The sequence below is a fragment of the Scomber scombrus genome, chromosome 12 (genome assembly GCF_963691925.1).
Source record: "Scomber scombrus chromosome 12, fScoSco1.1, whole genome shotgun sequence".
Lineage (NCBI taxonomy): Eukaryota > Metazoa > Chordata > Actinopteri > Scombriformes > Scombridae > Scomber > Scomber scombrus.
The window spans coordinates 1,295,023-1,314,491 of record NC_084981.1 but is presented as its reverse complement, the minus strand read 5'-3'; the positions used below and the strand labels follow the sequence as shown (position 1 = coordinate 1,314,491).

Here is a 19,469-nt window from a genome sequence, read left to right as displayed (position 1 = left end):
AACTGAATACGTGGGCTACCCAGGTGGGTGGGTGAACAGGTTTTGTTTTTGTTTTGTTGTTGTTTTTTTTGCATGTGTGTCATTTCTTTTGCTAAAATGGGGAATAATGGAAAAATAGTAGATCTTTAAGTTCTGTAGGCCATATTTAAAAGAGCTTAGTGTCCTGATTCTGAATCTGTCACTCTGCAGACATGCCTGTATAAATATATTTTTCCATTGTACTACTTAATTAGTGTTGTGTCAGTTGCAGTTTAATCTGCTTCCTTCTCTTCAACCCCTGACTGCATTAGAGAGTCTGAACATATCAGTGAATGTTGTTTTTCCTTGTTTTATCTGTCATACATACACACTGAGGTAAACAGCATTCCTTTAGGTAGGCTAGTGCTGTACAGAGAGAAGACATCCACCTTACACAATCAGCCACAGAATAACGTGTGTTAACCAGTATTCAATGAGGGACACCTAAAGGAAGGATAACAAAAAAGAATGGAGTGATGACGGGAGTGGAAACACTGAATGCAGGCCAGAATAAAGGGAGGAAGAGTGAGTTAGTACAGCTTTTTCCTGTGCTGTCCTGTAGGAGGGTGGGGGTGTGGGGGGGATATGGGGGGAAGGGTTCAGATGTTTTTTCACAGATAAAACTTATGAGCAGGTCACATAAGCTTACATGTTGTTATTATTAGAGAAGGTTATTTACTTTCTCTAAGTAAGACACCTTCAAATTGTTGCCAAAGGTTTAATATAGTAAAATATGTACAAATGTTCTTTTGCATGAATCAAGGCGATATTAAAGGGATAATCCAATTTTCCAATTTGTAATCCAATTTGTGATGTTTTATAGAATTCAGAATGGAGGAATGCATGTTAGGATTGTTTGGGTAGCTGCTCATGTGGGAGTGCATGGAGACTAACTAGTAGATAAATAAGCACTAAGATCAGAGGTCATCTTGGTTAAAGCAAATGTGTTCAAGACAGAAGCTAAAGCAATAAAATAAAATAAAAAAAGAAATCAAGGAAGTGTGGCAAGACCAACAGAGTCATGGAAATAAAGGGAGAGTTAAATTCTAATGATCCATTAGTTTAAATGAGGCAAGAGAGTAGGAATAGGAGGGAGGAGATGACATGTACATGGTTGAGAGTAGGACACATTGGATTAAGAAGAAAACATTATTCATAATGGGAAAACATGAAAGTGGAAGGTGTGAAAGTTGCAGTTACACGTGTTTATCAAATGCAATAAGTATGAAAGGGGAAATCAAAAAGGAATATATAGAGAGCAGGAGAAGAAATGTTTAATATCACAGGCATGTTGAGTAAATCATCAGAAGACAAAATCATCAGATATGTGTTTGAATTTTTGAAAGCCACAAGATTGAATGAAAGGGTTTGAGTTTCCCCCCGTGTTTTATTTTAATTTGTTTTAATGCACATACTATGTAAACCATAGCAGTGATCATTATAGACCAGAAGGGGGCGGTCATACACTAATATACTGCTACCGCCTGATAAAGACTCAGAAGAAGAATAACAAAGAAGAAGTCGTCTCTTCTTCCTGTCTCATATATTAAGTTATCAATAAGATTTCAAGCTTCTGTGTGTGAGATGATGCTGCCAGGTTGTGTGACATTATTATTCAGGTGTGTCAGACTGGTGTCTGCTCACTGTGCTGTGAGCCCATCCTCACTGATGTCAGCAGGATGGAACAGAAGGACATGGTTATCAGCTGGAGGCTTCACGCTCATCCACAGCAGAGCACGCAGCCGCGCGCCGTCGCACCAGACTCCAGGTAAGTGTTTGGACTTGAGTTGATGAGCTGGGACACGTGATCACATGATCACTATACTTCCAATAATACAGAGAGCTCCTTGTTATCACCAGGACCATCTGTTTTATGCTCCAGGAAAAAATTTGATAGAATATGAAGAAATACAACAACATGTTTGAATTTCTAGAAACAGTAGAAAGAGTAGACAGACATATGTAGAACGTATATATATGTCAATACTTATTGACAGCTGCCACAGCTTGCTCAAGTTGTTTTAACTGGTGATCAGCTGGTAGAGCAGTTTTGTGTAGCTGGTTTAAGCTGGTCTGAGCTAGTTTTTTGACAACTGTTACTAACTCAGTGCTGGTAGCTGGCCTATCAGCTGTCACTATCACTATCACTATAGCTGGAACTGGTCAAACCGGTTACCAGCTCAAGCTGAATTTTCCAGCAGGGGGCGTTTAGGGATGGGAGGATAAAAGATCTTATCACTTATCATGATAAAAAAAAAAAAAAATAGAAAAAACCCACTCACTTTAAATCAATTATGGTGAATTCAGTATTATGGATATATAATCGTGATTATCTTCACATAAAAAGCTTTCCTTTTATATCTTGATTTCTTTTGAATTGCCAGTAAAGAGAGCCAGCATCTTTCCACTCGTTGATGCTTCTTTGTTGTTCTCCTATCTTAATCTGTGATGCAATAAACATAATTGTTGTTACTGTAAATATTGTTACTGTAGTAACTGTGGTGTACTTTTAGAAATGCAGTTGTGTGATTTGGCCATTAGAGAGCTCTTGTTTTCTACTTGAGTTGAGTTGAAGTGAAACTGTGTGTGATAGGTTTCTATTCCTACACTCTCACCACACTGAGAAAGAAGGCCAGAAAAGAAAATGTTTTTTAAGTTTCATCTTTCAATAATAGCAGGGCTGACACATCATGAACATTGGGATGAAATGTTCCTTTCACTTCTAGAATGTAACCTCCCACTGATAAAAATCACAGAATGCAGAGTTCACTTTGCTCGGGAAATGACTCATAATACTCACTATGTTAAGTGCACTACTCCTTATGATTATCAGTAATAAAACAATCATTATCATGTAAAATATTTTCTTTTGATGACTTTGTTCACCTTCACTCTGATCAGTTAGGTGTAGTAGTGTACACACAGAATAACAGGCATATAGGATTGATTGATTATAATCTACTAAACTTGAGTTTTCTTCTTGTCAGTGTTAAGGTCCTCAGTTGAGGAATAAATATGAATATAATATGAGTAGTGTTTAGCAGTTCATTTAAAGGGAAAGCCTCACTTAGCATTCTTACCTGCACATATCAGAGCCATGAAGAACTGCTCAGAAAAACACTTTGTAATAAGTAGCAGGGTCAGGGATTTCAGTGTATCTCTGTGGAAGTACTTGAGGTCTTAATTAGGGTCAGATTACCCTCATCCCACTGCAGCCCAGTGATGATGGTGAACATGTTACAGTATGTATGACTGAAGTCCGTTAGGGACCAGAGGAGGGACATTTGGATTTAGTCTTACCTGGCAAGGCAGCTGAACTCACAAGATCACACATCATGTGAGAACCCATCCTGTCAGGCTTCAAGTGATGAGCTTATGTCCCAACCAGCGGTGGTCCAGACCAATCACCATCCTCTGAGGATTCTCGTCTGACACAAGACCAGCTGATCATGTTATAGAGAAAGTGATGGTTCATTGTGTGAGCCAGTGCATGCATATACATGAGAGGCACAGACTGGGGCTAGTGACATCACCAGTTGACCAATCAGTCAATCAATCAAACTTTATTTGTATAGCACTTTTCATACATTGTGATGTCACAACAAATAAACAGGAAAAAAGACAAGAAAAAAAGGAACTCAGGAAATCATAACTCTCAAGAATCTGCAATGAGGAAACACCAGAGTTAGGATAAAAATGTAAAAATAAATCAAATAAAAGGTAATCAAATAAAAGATTAATAAAAATATATAAAAGGAAAGAATAAAATAAAGTCTCTATAGAATAAAGTGTGTAAAACCGGAAATGTTAGGAGTAAAAGAGTAAAATTAGGGAGGGTTATGAAGAAGAAAACAATAAAATAGAATAAACACATGTAGTCCAAGTAGTAAAACAGGTTAAAATAGAAAATAAAAGATAGATTCATAAATAAATAAAATTCAATTAAAAGCAAAATTAAGAAAGAAGGTCTAAAGTCAAAACAGTCAATAACAGGACTTCAGCTAGAGAATATTACTAGCTTCAAGATTCAACATTTCTTTATTGTCATTTCACACACATGTATTTGTATACACAGGCTGTTTGTCACCAGCTCCTTACAGTGCATTAAAGAAAATGGCATAGTAAAAAACTACGTTAAAAAACATTCAAACGTAATAAAATGAATAAAAGAACAAAGAAAAAGAAAAGAATTAAAAGAAAGAAAACAAACATTCGTTTCCACCATTCAGACAGACATTTTGGGTTGAGTACAAAGTGCATGAGTGACCCGTAATAAAGTGCTACATTAATAAAGCTATCATACTATATGTGCCCCTCCCACACATATCATCCTTAGATAATATACTCATTAGTTAAATTTCCATCCTGCCACACCTGATAAGCAATGAGCCCTAATTTGTCTGCCACATACACTTCTTCTTTGTTGACTATCTGATCTTATTGCTGCTGTGTACAGAGTCCAAACTATAAATGTAGACATATAAATGTAGCCTGCTGAGTTAACAGAGGACAGCACTCACAGTCGAGAGGTGAAGTCTTGTCTCATAATGTTGTCTTCTTTTCAAGGGAAGCTGATGCGTAGTGGAGAGGATAAGAAAGCAGTGGTAAGTAGGGCTGGGCGATTACGGCAAAAATCCAAATTCACAATGAATTGAACTTTTAACCTCGATTACGATGAATGAACGATTATCTGCACCCTTGATGAACAATGATGTATTTTCACAGTTTCTTTAGTTTTGTATTTTACACTGCTGCCCTCACACATGAGGATCTTTAGGGAGGTAAAATAATGATGTTTTAAGGTGTGACGCTGTGGTTAATGTCTAGTTTACTTGATTAGAACTATGTAAAGATCATGGTTTGGGATCAAATGATCATTAAAGATATGCAACCTTTACTGTCATGGCAACAGTGAACACCACCATTAATTGACATGAGCAAGATTAAGTCCATTAGAGTTTCTAAATATCGGTTTCCATTATTTTTCGATGAATTGCCCAGACCTAGTGGTAAATCTCCTAAATGTCATCTATAATCTGAGCATTCTTCCTCTTTTACTTGGTGATAGTAAATAAACCTGAAAATGATCAGCTTTTATAATGTAAATGGTAAATGGTAAATGGACTGTACTTATATAGCGCCGTTCTAGTCTTTTCGACCACTCAAAGCGCTTTACACTACAACTCATTCACCCCATTCACACACATTCATACACTGATGGCAGGGGCTATCACACAGGGTACCAACCTGCACATCAGGTGGAAGTTAATGTTAATGTTGGCAGCAGATTCTAGTGAGGGAACTTCCACTGATTAAATGTCAGCTCTTACCTCATACTGTATTAACTACATCTGTCCTGTTAACATCTGTCTCTCTGTCACCGTTTGCAGGTCTGGATTGAGGGGAACATTGCCAGCGGGAAGACGACATGTTTGGAGTATTTCAGCAAAACAAGTAACCTAGAGGTAGAGTAAAGAGCTCCTACTGTAAGGTGGGGCATACCAGGAAGTACTACTGCAGCTGATGTGCAGTTTGGTTCAATTGTAACATAGCTGCCATTTGACATGTAGGTGGAGCTTTTATATTTGTAGGAGCCATGTATTTGATTTGGTTGAGTGGTGGTACTCCTCCCAGACACTAGGGGGGGGCATGGTACAGGTTTATTTAAGGTCATGCCAGTCATCACAGGTGCGTTGATGGTGAGAGGCAAAATGTTTTTTGACTGTGCTCAGGAGCAGAAAGGCTTTTTTTATTTTTTTTTATTGTGTGATTTATGTAAAACGATTACAAAGTGTGCAGAAAGTGTGCACTGTGACATCTGGCAGGAACATTAATACATCATTTCATCAACTGGAAAAGACTGAATAGCCTTCGTTAATTGAGTACACATCTGAACAATCAGAGCCAGTAGTGGCTAAAGTTTAGGACATAGTCACTACAATATTAGAAGATTCCTGATTTTACTCCAACACTCCGTCTATAATTCCATTCATCCTGAGTTAAGCTGCACCTCTGATTCCAATCACATTTGGTATTTGATGAAGCATTCACTGTGTAAAGGAAATGTACTACAGCCACAACAATCATATTATCTATGATTGGTTAATAAATATATCATATTTTGGTAATTGATTAATAAATGAATTCTTTAAAATATTTTTAAAAATCAGATTTTTAGCTTCTCAGTTTATATAATAATATATTCTTCCACGTTAGTGAACAGAATATATTTGGGTTATGGACTGTAGGTCAGGATAAAACAACACACTTGGGTATGTCACCTTAGGGGCTACAGCTATTGGACAATAATGCACTTTTGAACAGACAAACCTAAGGTGCCTTGCAGATGAGTTGCAGTCAACTTCAATGAAAAAGCATGAAAAGCAATGAAAATGTAATTATGGAAAGTTGTCAGCAGTGTTATTGCTTAATCATGATTTTGAACCCAGCTTTTATTACATTATATTATACATTACATGGTATTATATTATTATAACCAATAGCCACTGAGATGAAAATGGACATCAGACATGTCCATTCATGTATTGTTCCTCTCTCCTCTTGTTTGTTCCAGGTCCTCACAGAACCAGTGTCTAAATGGAGGAATGTTCGTGGACACAACCCTCTGGTAACAGAACTGTTGTTCATTGTATCATTGTACTGACCTCACATCACACTTCTTTACTCATCTTTCCCCAATGCTTCAAATTCCCCATGCTTAGGCCCAGTGGGAGGTCCACTCAATACACTTTCAATTCACTGTATTTCAAAACTTGCGCAGATTAAAACCAAAACTACCTGCAAGAGATTAAAAAAATGTATCTTTATAATTTATGTGGACCAACCATTCAATTTCATTTCATGGCCGTCTGCCTAGTAAGTAAAGTAGGAACGTTTTGAAAGGGTGGTTCAGAAAGGTCACCAAAATATCAGGATCCATCCTGTGGGGATCATGTCTAGATCAGACCTCATAGAAAAGAGTCCAGTGGTTTAGTTATCATTAAACTGTTTGCCATCATGTGTGCTGCAGGCTCTGATGTACCAGGATCCTGAGCGCTGGGGCATCACACTGCAGACCTATGTTCAACTCACCATGCTGGATAGACATATGTCACCCATGGTAAGTGTACTGTTGGATAGAAACACACCCACTTTATTGTATTCTCATTCAAGTCTGTACATTTCACTGTCTATATTTTTTTATCTTGGTCTGTACTAGAATATATTTGCATGATTTATTGTTCAAATTGACATACTGAGCCTTTACACAGCCCCTCAGTTCAGCCTCTGTCTACAAACAGGCCACTTTAGCTCCGGTCTCCGGTCTCACTCTGTTCTGATTGGCTATCTTTCAGAAACTGTCTCATGCAGCTACAGAGGCTACATCAACACACCATGAGACAAACAGTAGTAGGATCTGACTCCCTTTTCTCATTCTTTACTCAAATTGTTAACTTTGCAAATCCATCCACAAATTTTCAACCCAAAATATGAGAATGGACGATGCAACACGTGGGAGAACCTTAGCAACAGCCTTAGCAACAAAAGGTTATATAACAGGCAGCCATTTATGGGTGTGTGTGATGAGCCAACATCAGCTCGTTTGGCAAGGTAGAAAAAAACATTGCAAAAAAACCACAGCATTCAGAGCGGTTTGAAGCCCTGACTTCTGACTTGCAGAGAGCATTTTTACATAGGTTAAACTTCAGTTTTGTAACTTTGACCATGTTATCAGACATGCCAACACTGATATCTGACATCACAACAATAAATATCCCAAAAAGCTCAATGTGTCCCCAGTGCTGATAAACCCATTGGTTGTTGAGTACTTTTTATGCAAACACCTCATCAGGAACACTGCTGTATGTACTTAAAGTTTCTTGTTGGTTCCAGTCAGCTCCTGTCAGGATGATGGAAAGGTCCATCTTCAGTGCCAAGTACATCTTTGTGGAGAATCTCTTCAGAAGGTAATGTTGTCCAAGTGGTTTTGAGAGGCTTAACTGTCTGTATCAGACAAAGAAGCACAGTTAATGCATTCCACATAGAATTTCAGCTAAACCCTCATACTAGTTTAATGTTGTTGCACAAGTTGCAATAGTTGAAGCCACTGTTCTCTGTATGGATGAGACTGTCTATACAGCTGAGTGATATCCATAAAATCCTCTATCATGGTTTGTCATGTTATCACAACATTAATGTATATCACATATATATTACTTCCTCTCATTAGATCAACTATAGATAAAGTAAGCAGACTGTCAGTTCATTTGGATTATGACCTGACTAATTGTGGTACTACATTGCATTGATGCAACAATGAGGTTAATTCAGTATTACCATGATGTTCATTGATTTTCAGCATTGACCCAACACAGCCAGAGATATTACAGAAATCTTTCACGGTGTAGAAAATGTGACACATTACTTCCACCAGCAGCACACTGACTGTCCTGTGTGTTGTGTTGGTTTCCAGTGGAAAGATGCCAGAGGTGGACTATGCTGTTCTTACTGAGTGGTTTGATTGGATCACAACTAACATATCCATTCCTGTAGATCTTATTGGTGAGAATACACAAAGCAGGAACACACACGCACACACGCGCACCCACACACACACACACACACACACACACACACACACACACACACACACACATACACACACACACACACACACACACACACACACACACACACACACACACACACACACACACACACACACACACACACACACACACACATATGATTGTGATCATGATCAGAAATATGGTAGTTAAAGTGTTTTTGTAGCATTTTGACAGACATTTATGACATCATGAATACAAATAAGTGATACTCAGTGGACTGACTGGTTCTACTGGTTTTTGTCAGGTGGGAAAGATAAAATGGTTTGTTGTACGTAGAACAGGGGGGTCAAACTCAGTTTAGTTCAGGGGCCACATTCAGCCTAGTTTGATCTCAAGAGGGCTGGACCAGTAAAACCATTGTATAATAACATACCAATAAGATATATATATATATATATATGTATGTATAATATTACTTTATTATAATAAACAATCTACTTACTAAACAGATGAACAGCCACAGTATTGATATATATATTAAAAATATATGCATGTATTGGGGTTTTTTTTCAGATTATTGTATTCTGTTCAGGGTGGGAAAAAAACTGAAGCAGCAGAAAATTTGGAATTACTTTTCTGCCATTTTCACACTTTGCAAAGTTATCCAGTGGGCCGGATTGAACCCCTGCCTGTTCTGACCCGCGGGCCGTATGTTTGACACCCCTGACGTAGGGGATTTAATTACAGAAACTAAACCAGAATACTTCAGGGACAAGGGTTATCATTCACTGCTCATCGTGATCTCAATGAAAGTAGCTCCTAACATAAGTACAGCACTCTCACTTTCTGGCATCTGCCACCTGACACATTCAGCAACCAGTCAGACAACAACTTGTGACTGTGACATTTTAATAAATCACTAGTTATGATCCATAGCCGTCTTTATAGGAAAGTGTAGTGAAACATTACACCTGTCTGGCAAACCGTCAAGTCAACTTTCCTCTGTTTCACATGCATAACTATAGTCACTGTACTGCGTTCTAAGCCTTTCTAACACACTGATGACCTACACTCAACACTGTACCTGAATGCCTCCAGTGTAGCAGCAGAGCAGCAGTCTGTGTGTCCACATGATTTAAACAATCACATTAGAAGCTACCGCAGCCTGTATGTTCTCTGATTTGTTCCTCTGGTTCCAGTCTACCTGCAGACGTCTCCTCAGACCTGCCATGAGAGGTTAATGCAGAGATGCAGAGAGGAGGAGAAGGTCATTCCACTGGTGAGGACACAAACTCACTTCACAGAACAGACACATTCACAATCACCTTGAGGGGAAATTAATAGGTTAGAGAATTGTGAATATTATGTTTTACGTGTGTGTGTGTGTGTGTGTGTGTGTGTGTGCCTGTGTGCGTGCACCAGGAGTATCTGGAGTCCACCCACCAGCTCTATGAGGATTGGCTCATCAAACGTAGTTCCTTCTTTCTTCCTGCTCCAGTTTTGGTGAGTGAGCATACACATCCAGCTAGGTCTTTACTTTGCTTTGTGTGACACTTTACATCCAGCTAGTACAGTCCAGACAGTGACTATTTAGACAGTTACACATGTTTTGTTCTTCAGGCTCTGTGCTTCAGCATATTTCATATGAAATAACGAAATGGATATAAATTAGGCCTCCGCTTTAATTTCAGTAGGTTTACATCAATATAAAAAGAACTGTGAGGGAGATATAACCTTATAACCATCTCTAGCTTGTAATTCTGATGTTTCTAATAGTTAAAATGAAAAAACATTGTTTTTTGTGTGTGCAGGTGATTCCTGCTGACCAAGATCTCCCAAACATGCTGGATAGATATGAAGAGAACCGTGACAAGATCCTAACAGCTAACTACCTCTAATACCCAAACACACTCCTGCATCAACACAGGAGAACGCTGTTTACAGATCATTGTTATACATCTCACTATCACAGTCACATATATCTGAAGGCTAACATTGATATTCAGAAGCTTTTAATTAGAGAATTTTCTTACCCAAAATATATATTAAAGGTATTCTCAGACAGTGTCTCAGATACCAGGTAAACATTCCATTCACCATCTTAAAAGACTCCGATAAGCCTTAAAGGAGCTTGGAAAAAGGCATTTCAAAGAATGTTCCCAGTGCTCCTCAGGCTCAGGCCTTCAAACTGTGAGGTTTAACTACATTGTGTACAGTCCCATCAATCTCTCATTGAGTTTTAATTTATTAGTTTGCATTTTTTTTCTTTGTTACTGAATGCACTTAAAGGTACCGTCCAGAAACGATGCTTTAGCTCTATTACATAGGTGTGACAATATGTGATGTTTTTGGAACTCAGTAAGTACAGGATGTGGTTGATACAGGCTGGTTTGCAAGGGGACTACAGATGACTTATGAAGTAAACACTGGTCATTCACAACCATAGCTGCTACAGGGTAGGGATAACATGTTTCTGTAATTCCTTTTAATGAAGGACTCTTTATATTTATCACATTTTTTTCCATTTTAATAAATCCTATAATCTTAAACTCAGTAATGTGTTTTTTTATGTTGTGTTTTATGTTCACACCAAACCAAGTTGTTAACAGATATTATCTGCTTTGGCTTCTATGTTTGTGATCAACCCATCCCCCATCAATAACTATCTACTACGATACTTACTTGTATGCTTAAAACTAAATCTTGTTTTATTCTTTTAGGGTGACTACTTAACATCAGTCCAGGGACAGCAGATGTAAAATAGCCTTTTGGCTAATTCTGGCATGTTTACATTGGTTAAAATGTTGTATTAATTTGCATTGTCCCTGATCATTAAACCTTTAAATAAATAAATGGATAATTGAATTGAGCACTTATTAAGACTGTATTGAAAAATAGCAAATTTGATCAATAAAATATGAGTGAGAAGGCTTTATGTTGGTTAACTTGTTAGCTCACAAACATGTAGCTACTGTATTTACTGACACTATTCAGCTCTTGGCACTTTGTAAAAAACCTTATGTCCATCCATGTTTTGTAGCTGCACACCAGTAGCCCACTGATTAAGAAGCATGGTACAAAACCTCTACATTCGCTGTGCCTTTTACATATATGGAATGCAGTTTGGACCAAAACAAGTAGTGAAATTTGTACATCTTAAGATGACAAAAATACCCTTTGAACACATCCATTATGAGCATCTTAATTAAGACCATTAAGGCTGCCATGCTCCTGGGTCATGTCAACATTCTCAGCCCTTTGTGATGCAGGGGCTGAGTTGAGCTATAGGTTTACCTCACTGTGGCTAACACAAGCACTATTTGCAACAACATCACAGGACTTCCATAGCCGGGCGTCTGAATGATGATAAGTCTGTGGACTGCAGTCAGCTCCAAATGGGCTGGACTATAAGCTCCAGATGGGCCAGACTTGACATACTGAAACCCTGCTCAACTGACCAGGTTTTAGTGTTTCTTTTAAAACGCATTCCTTCAGCTCTGACGAGTGCTATTTAAACTAAATATTTAGCTTTTCATCACTTAAATAGAATTAAATTAGCTTACGTGAGAAAGCCTTCGTTTTTGCTTGTGGCTTCAATGTTCTATGATTGAGCTGCTTCCTTCTGTTCTGCACAACAGGTTTGAACCCACAAACTGCCCCTTGCAGCTACATTGAATTCATCGTATTTTCAATAAAGAGTTGCATGTTTTTGTCCCAAAAACCTGTTGTGAGTGTTTTTTTGCCTCTGACACTGGACCAGACTGGTTTAACAAAGGTAGTGACAGTATTATGCTACTCTTTACAAAACATTTACATTAAGCAGACCACAAATGAACACAGAATCACTGTTTTAATTAGATGGCAAATTAGAAAACAAAAATGATCAAATCTGGGAATTGGACCCTTCAGTTGAATCTGTTCTTTGTCCGTCCACTCTGGGATGACAAGGTGGTGATGTGATGTGGTGTCAGAGCAGTCTGATCAGCTGCACAGTCCATCAAGAGATCTGTTGAACTAGTTCAAACAGCACAGGCTGGTCTCATGTGTCCTGGTTCAAGTCTCCTCGATCCTCAGAGCAGAAATAAGCAGATAGAACAGACTTCATGATGACTGACTGGACAGGTACAAGTACCACATAGGTGAACTGGCATGTATCCAAAGCAGGTTACAAAATGTTGCCATAAAATAAAATTTAAAAAAATATCAGCTTTGCCAGTGTTTTTCGACAAATAAAACACATTCAACCTATGTGTTGAACCTCAAAGTTAAACAGTGCATTTTAATAAATGAAAATAAACTATTTTTCTTATAATGTCCATTCAGTTTGTGAATGAGGACTGTTAAAACAAAAGGTTTGCCCTTTCATCAAAATGTAATGAACAGGAGTGGAGTCTGTAATTACTCGTGCCAATGAATTGGTGTGTCTCTAAACAAGCCTCTGTTTTCAATTATAGTCAGTTATGAGACAAACAAAATGCTGTTGGTTTTTTTTTAAAACTCCAACTATGTATTCGTATATGCAAATATTCCTGCAATTTATATGGTAAAATTAAAATGGGATCTTTAACAGTGAAAAAGAATTAAGTGGAATGCTCCATTTACACCATATACAAGCAGGCGTGTGGGAAAAATGTTCACATCAGCCTCGTTGTAGCCTAATTGTAATTTATATGTATTTTAGCCTTTATGTGAGAGCAACTGTAGTAAGGTGAGAAGAGGAGAATATGACATGTAACAAAATGGAATTCTGCAATAAAGTCTCTTTTTTCTTTGATACATCTATCTCACAGATTGTACTGGTTATGACCTTGCTCTGTAGTTTTTTTCTGAATAACTGCCATATGTATGGGTCACCCTTGAGATCATGTTATTTCATGTGATGCTAAACCATAACAAAGCTCTGATCCTCCTCTCCTCTGCCTGTTGCTGCTCTGTCTGTATGACCTTCCCTCACTTCTCCTTCCTGGTTACTCGTGCCTCCTCCTCCTCCTCCTCCTCCTCCTCCTCCTCCTCCTCCTGACTCACAGTCTGCTGTACTGATGCTGAGTGGTGCTGAGTGACACACACTGGTCTGCTTCTGCTCTTTCATCACTGTGGGATCAGACGGAAAGGATCTGGTGCATCTACTGGCAGGATGGCTCTGTATTGGACTTGTCTCCATCACTGGCTTCCTGAAACTCTGCTCCTCTGCTCCTTCTTCTGTGCTTGTTTTCCTCCCTTTCTTTCTCCTCTCTTTATTTGTGTTTTCCTCTCCTGTCTTGTTGTCTCTTTTTTCTTCGCCTCCTCTTTGGGTCTGCTGGACATGGAGCTGACCCATCCTCTCTGCCAGCTCTCTCAGCGCTCCTGCTCCTCGTCCGTGGCGGTCAGAGAGGGATGCTCTGCTTTTGGTGGTCCTCTTATTTTGTAAGTCTGTGAAAATAAGAGCTTCACAATTACTTTCAAGTACAACAAGTAACAAAACCTTTGTTTTTGTAAGACAAAAAGCATCTGCACATGAAACACGTGTCTGTCATACAAAGTCCACAGAGGAAGGGTCCACTTCTAGAACATTAATAGGGGAGTCTTTAAAGTAACAACGTAATGAATATTAGGGGTGGACAATATCATGATATACCATTAGACAAAGTACATTGTCAGACATTTTGCCATACTGTTTTATACTGTGGTACCTGTCTCTGTATTATTCCTGGTTGTACATAATGTTTTGATTATTTCACTGTTGACACATACAAGTACACATGGCATGAAAATAACAATGATGTCCAAAATAACAGCTTGTGTGTAACAAAGGAAGACTTATGATAATTTCTGTAATGATAAGTAGTATGTAATTGATGAAGAGCTGGAGAAACATCAGCTCATAATGAAACTGTCAGAACATCATCACACAGCATCTGGAGTGTACTGCTCCTGACCCAGGAAAATAGATTGTGTTATCATTAGAACAATATGTGATAATCATGATTATTGATGCAATGATGTTTGTGTAAAAGCTGGTTGGTATTATGAAAGATGGTGAATCTATAGTCCACTTCATTATTAGATCTCTCTCTCTCTCTCTCTCTCTCTCTCTCTCTCTCTCTCTCTCTTCTCTCTTCTCTCTTCTCTTCTCTCTCTCTCTCTCTTCTCTCTCTCTCTCTCTCTCTCTCTCTCTTCTCTCTCTCTCTCTCTCTCTCTCTCTCTCTCTCTCTCTCTCTCTCTCTCTCTCTCTCTCTCCTCTCTCTCTCTCTCTCTCTCTCTCTCTCTCTCTCTCTCTCTCTCTGGGAATGTTGGGTCTCTATAAATTAAATTATGTGTAAAGTGCCTTGAGATGACTTTTGTTGTGATTTGGCGCTGTATAAATAAAGATTGATTGATTGATTGACACTAAGTAACAGTAACAAGCTCTGAATATCACACACTGCTGTCAGTGGTGTGTGTGTCTTACCTGTTGCAGCCTGCTGCTGTGTCCAGGCAGGAGGCTCTGCTGTGGGTTGAGACTCTCCAGGCTTCAGGCTCTGCTCTGCATTAGACCCAGCTCTCAGTGTGATGTGCAGAGTGATGTCCTGAGGACTCCTGTCTTCATCATCAACCCTGCTTCCATCACTGTTCTTGAAGCTACTGCTAGTGTTGTTTGCTGGAGTGGAGATCCCACCACCACCACCGCTGCCATCATTGCAGCCACTGCTTCTGCTATTCTTGCCAATCATTTCACAGACTTTGCTGCCATCAGGTTTACTGCTAAGAGTTGTGGCAGCAGGTTTGGTACTTTTAATGCAGTCTCTGTCAGGAGGCGGAACAGCTTTACTGTCACTACTGTTATTATTGGTGCTGGCAGCATGAACAGATTTACTGCTGCTCTTGTGGCTGTTTGCTCTGTGAGGTTTGTCCTGTAGCACAGGGCGGCCCCTGATGGCCAGGTCATCATAGGTCATCTGCATCTCCATGATGGACTGGTCTACACTGGAAAGGTGGCAGCTTCGAGACTTGGGCTGGGAGTTCACTGCAGGCCTGGTGTCGAAAGACAGAGGTACCTGAAGACATAAAGAGAGTTCAGTACAGACTTCAGGCTGTGGCCCCTCACTTTACTTCAAATATATTTAACTGATTCCAATATCTTGTACCAGTATCAGAAATATAGACAGTACAGTTAGTGCAGCGGCACCTTGACCTGGACCATATGTTTCCTGCTTCTCTAGTCTTCTCATCAGATGAATCACTCAGTGACTTCTCTATGGCACCTCTACCCTGGTGGTTCATATCAGTTACTACCTCTCCATACTCCTGCTCTCTTGCCCAGTCTAGGATGTAAACTATGCCTTTGTGTTAATGGCAGGTTATGTGCAAGCTGCACTGATACTGAGCAGCAATGACTGACTGTACCACTGCACCATCGCCCCAAAGACTTCTCAGATGGCTTGCCTTTTTTTCTGTTTTAAAGCCACAATGTAGGGTTTGGGTCTCAGTTAATATCTGTCTCCTCTGTAACGCCCCTTTGGTCTGCATATTACTGCATATGTCTCACTCCAGAGGTACCCAGCAGGACTGCTATATGTGTCCTCTTCTTTTTGCTTTAGTGATGGAGCCACTCTCTATTGCCCTCCAATCCTCCCCATGTTTGCCTGTGTTCATAGGCTTGGAGACTAGATGCTGATGACCTATTATTATACTTCACTCATCCTCATAAGGTCAAACTTCTGTCCATCCTGAGGACTGATAGGTCCTTTTCCTGCTTTTGGGTGTTAGATTGACAGAAAATCCTGTGGTTACATTATGGCCTTTTTTTTGGCAAAAGGCCTGTCCAATATTTGTAAAACAGCCTATTGACCTGGAAGAATACTATGTTTCCACATTTAGATCTGAGATGAAGGAGAGGGCCAACATCTTGTGGTTGTACATTGATGCAACGTAGAGCTTTAGGTGTAGTTGTGGGTGTAGGCTACCATGCACTATTTATATCTGGAACATGGAGGTAACCTGCACATCATGCATTAAACTTTGTTTATTTAAGATCTAAACCAGTGCAAGGAAATATATCCACTGTGTTTACTGTCACTGGCAGTCGGACCAGTAACCTGTGTAACCTGTGACTGCTCATGGAAACCTCTGTTTGATATTTATTTCTCACTGGATGACACCCAGCACTTCTTCTTTCTCCTTCTCTTCTTCCTTCTACACACAGTCAAACAGACCTCTGTGCTCAATCCTACCTCGCTTTTATTTGCCTCTTCCTTATTCTTCTTCTTCTTCTCATCTTCCATTTGTTCTACTGTCTTCTTTTCTGTGTGTCCCTCTGTCTTCACAGGTCCTGCTCTCCTCTGGACAAGTTCCAGCCACTCCTGTAGAGACAGATAACAGTATCACAAAACTGAGATTATGTAAGTCTTGACCATGTCATGTGACCTCGATTTCTATTATTATTCTGTTGTTTTTTCTTTATTGTATAGAAAGCAGAGATAAACTCCATTCCTTTTCACTATGAAACATTTAAAGACATTTACAATGATATTTGTTGACATTTTAGAGTCTCCAGCTACTTGACTGTCAAGCCAAAACACAGAAACTTACCTAGTATTGAAAGATATCTTTGATATGATTAGGGTGTACTCACTTATATTGCCAAGCTTCCCAAAGCACCTTTTGCTAGCCTCATAGAGGCACTAGTATAACAGTTTCTTTTTTTATCGCAGGGTAGGGGTCACATGTTTGGAGGCTGCTGATCTCTGATCTTACCTGTGGTCCCAGGTGATCCTTCTCCTTCTCCACGAGCTCCAGGAGGTGGAGACACTCCACTCTGGCCAGCAGTAGCTCAAAACCCACCAGCATGGCTTTGTCTGGGTTAGCATCCACACTGAGCTTGTACTCACTGTAGAATACAGCAGAACGTTAGACGCCACTTTCACAGATAACAAAAGCTTGAATCTGAGACATTGATGACTTTCTCCATCTGTACTGAGATTCTCTGAAGTGACTTGTGGATTTTTCCACAAGGAGTTTAGCTTTGTAAACTGAATTTTCATCTCATCTCACATGTACTCCATTCATGGTTCTGATGATGTTAATTCTAATTAACAACCCTCCTCTTTCACATGAACATGCTTGAAGCTGGATAGGAAAACCCAGAGCTGACTGAGCTGGTTAAAAACCAGCTTCATAGTTCTGGTTATCTGGACAGCCAGTGTTAGGCTCAGTGAAGCCAGCTAATGAAAAGATATCCTGGGTATGTTGGATCCAGCCTTGCAGTATTTATCATTATTCCTGTTTTTTTCCTGCTTGTTTCCTACCTTTGTGGTGTTTCAGGATGTGGCAGGTAGCCAATAGAGGCCAGGACGGACTGGATGGTAGAACTGCTGAGAACTGGCAGAAGACAGTAAACAAATGGACCTGTAAAACACTGAAAGAGACACAAATACATTCTTTTATGAAGGCTATGAGGCTTTAAAGTGGCTATAATCAATATTTTTCACAATGACAATGTATGAAATGACAGTGTGTAATGTCTGAGGTGTTATTCATAATCATGAGAGACTTATCAGTGTCTCTGCAGCTTCCCTCAGGAGTTTCAGTTCATTGTTTAGCTGTCCAGCTGCCACCGTTCTTGTTTACGTTGTGTCTTATTTACTGGCGGCCTCTAGGGGACTTCCACAAGAAAGTTTTCTTGTAATAAAGTTTTGAACTGCCCATAAAATGTTTAAATGATATAACAGTTGCGTAATGAGAGGAATTACAGTTTCAATTGCAAAACTTGGCAACTGTTCTTCATTGCAGTGACGCATTTATTCCCCAGTGGAAACTACATAGAGAAAACTAAACTTTGACCCACAAGAGCTCACGCCTACTGAATTCCATACATGACACTTAACGTACCTGGAAAAAGCAAGAGAAAGAAAGAAAGAAAGAAAGAAAGAAAGAAACAAACAAACAAACAAACAAACAGAGAAAGAAAGAAAGAAACAAAGAAAGAAAGAAACAAACAAACAAACAGAGAAAGAAAGAAAACCACCTTAAGTGTCTTAAAAGAAGGAAAGAACAAGAGAAGGAAACAAAGAGAAAGAAAGAAAACTACTTTAAGTGTCTTGAAAGAAAGAAACAATGAAAGAAGGAAACAAAAAGAAAGAAAGAAAGAAAACAAACTACTTTAAGTGTCTTGAAAGAAAGAAAGAAATAAACAAACAAACAAAGAGCCAGAAAGGAAGACAACCACCTTAAGTGTCTTGAAAGAAAGAAGGAAAAAACAAAAAAAACAAACAAAGAGAAAGAAAGAAAGAAAAGCACCTTGAGTGTCTTGATTTCCTTCTTCCACGGTTGGAGGAACAGATTGATGCAGAGAGTTTCCAGCAGCTCTGTGGCCTTGATAAAATCAGACAGGTGTTTCCTGTAGTCAGAGCTCAGGGCAGCAGCGCCCTCCATCACACTCTGGTAGAATGGAAACACGGTGAAAGTGTGAGTGGGCTCTGCTTCCTGGAGCACATACTGAGCCGCCTTCTTCAACAGCTGAGCATCGCGGCACGGTCCAACCTCTGTACACATCTGGATGTAACATTTGATATAATCCTCATACAGATCCTGACGGGAAACCTCCTCCGGTTCTCCCGCTGCTGCCATGCCGTCCTTCATGTCTGTCTCACCGACAAGAACACAAGCAGTCTCCATCAAACTGTGATGAGGAAGTGTAGCTGTCACAACCTGATGAGGAAGTGAGAGTGAGAGCAGTACTGACACCACTTATGTTTCTGATCCACCCTTCATGCAAATGTGTATGATAGAAACGTGATGAGCGGCAGATATGTATTTAAAATATTAAATAAACATGACATTTAATATAACTCAAATTAAACCAGACAGTAAAATAAAATATAAGAATGTATTAAAATAGTATAATAGGCCTTTATTTTTTATTTT

The 19,469-nt window shown here is 39.3% G+C and overlaps 2 protein-coding genes across 2 annotated transcripts; one reads left to right on the top strand and one right to left on the bottom strand.

Moving 5' to 3' along the window:
• Positions 1-1,505: 1,505 nt before the first annotated feature.
• On the top strand, positions 1,506-11,140 carry tk2 (thymidine kinase 2). The gene is made up of 10 exons (XM_062430211.1): positions 1,506-1,786; positions 4,585-4,622; positions 5,409-5,483; positions 6,593-6,646; positions 7,049-7,138; positions 7,912-7,985; positions 8,492-8,580; positions 9,788-9,867; positions 10,011-10,091; positions 10,400-11,140. Exons 1-10 carry the CDS (start codon positions 1,603-1,605, stop codon positions 10,484-10,486), a joined length of 852 nt encoding a protein of 283 aa, XP_062286195.1. The 5' UTR covers positions 1,506-1,602; the 3' UTR covers positions 10,487-11,140.
• Positions 11,141-12,429: 1,289 nt separating this feature from the next.
• Positions 12,430-19,223, bottom strand: si:ch211-189a15.5 (uncharacterized). Its single transcript, XM_062430203.1, has 7 exons — positions 18,843-19,223; positions 17,852-17,961; positions 17,301-17,433; positions 16,778-16,906; positions 15,016-15,601; positions 13,614-13,997; positions 12,430-13,580 (listed from the first exon to the last, which is right to left on the bottom strand). Coding segments are annotated over exons 1-7 (1,722 nt in total). The 5' UTR covers positions 19,221-19,223; the 3' UTR covers positions 12,430-13,578.
• Positions 19,224-19,469: the final 246 nt, after the last annotated feature.

Excerpts from the sequence above, each read along its gene's own strand:
- tk2 (XM_062430211.1), top strand. The coding sequence starts at position 1,603 with ATGATGCTGCCAGGTTGTGTGACATTATTATTCAGGTGTGTCAGACTG. Across the intron at positions 5,484-6,592 it reads GCAAAACAAGTAACCTAGAG|GTCCTCACAGAACCAGTGTC; the intron begins GTAGAGTAAAGA and ends TGTTTGTTCCAG. Across the intron at positions 7,139-7,911 it reads ATAGACATATGTCACCCATG|TCAGCTCCTGTCAGGATGAT; the intron begins GTAAGTGTACTG and ends TGTTGGTTCCAG.
- si:ch211-189a15.5 (XM_062430203.1), bottom strand. The coding sequence starts at position 19,220 with ATGGAGACTGCTTGTGTTCTTGTCGGTGAGACAGACATGAAGGACGGC. Across the intron at positions 17,962-18,842 it reads AGGAAATCAAGACACTCAAG|TGTTTTACAGGTCCATTTGT; the intron begins GTGCTTTTCTTT and ends TGTCTCTTTCAG. Across the intron at positions 17,434-17,851 it reads CATCCTGAAACACCACAAAG|TGAGTACAAGCTCAGTGTGG; the intron begins GTAGGAAACAAG and ends TGTATTCTACAG.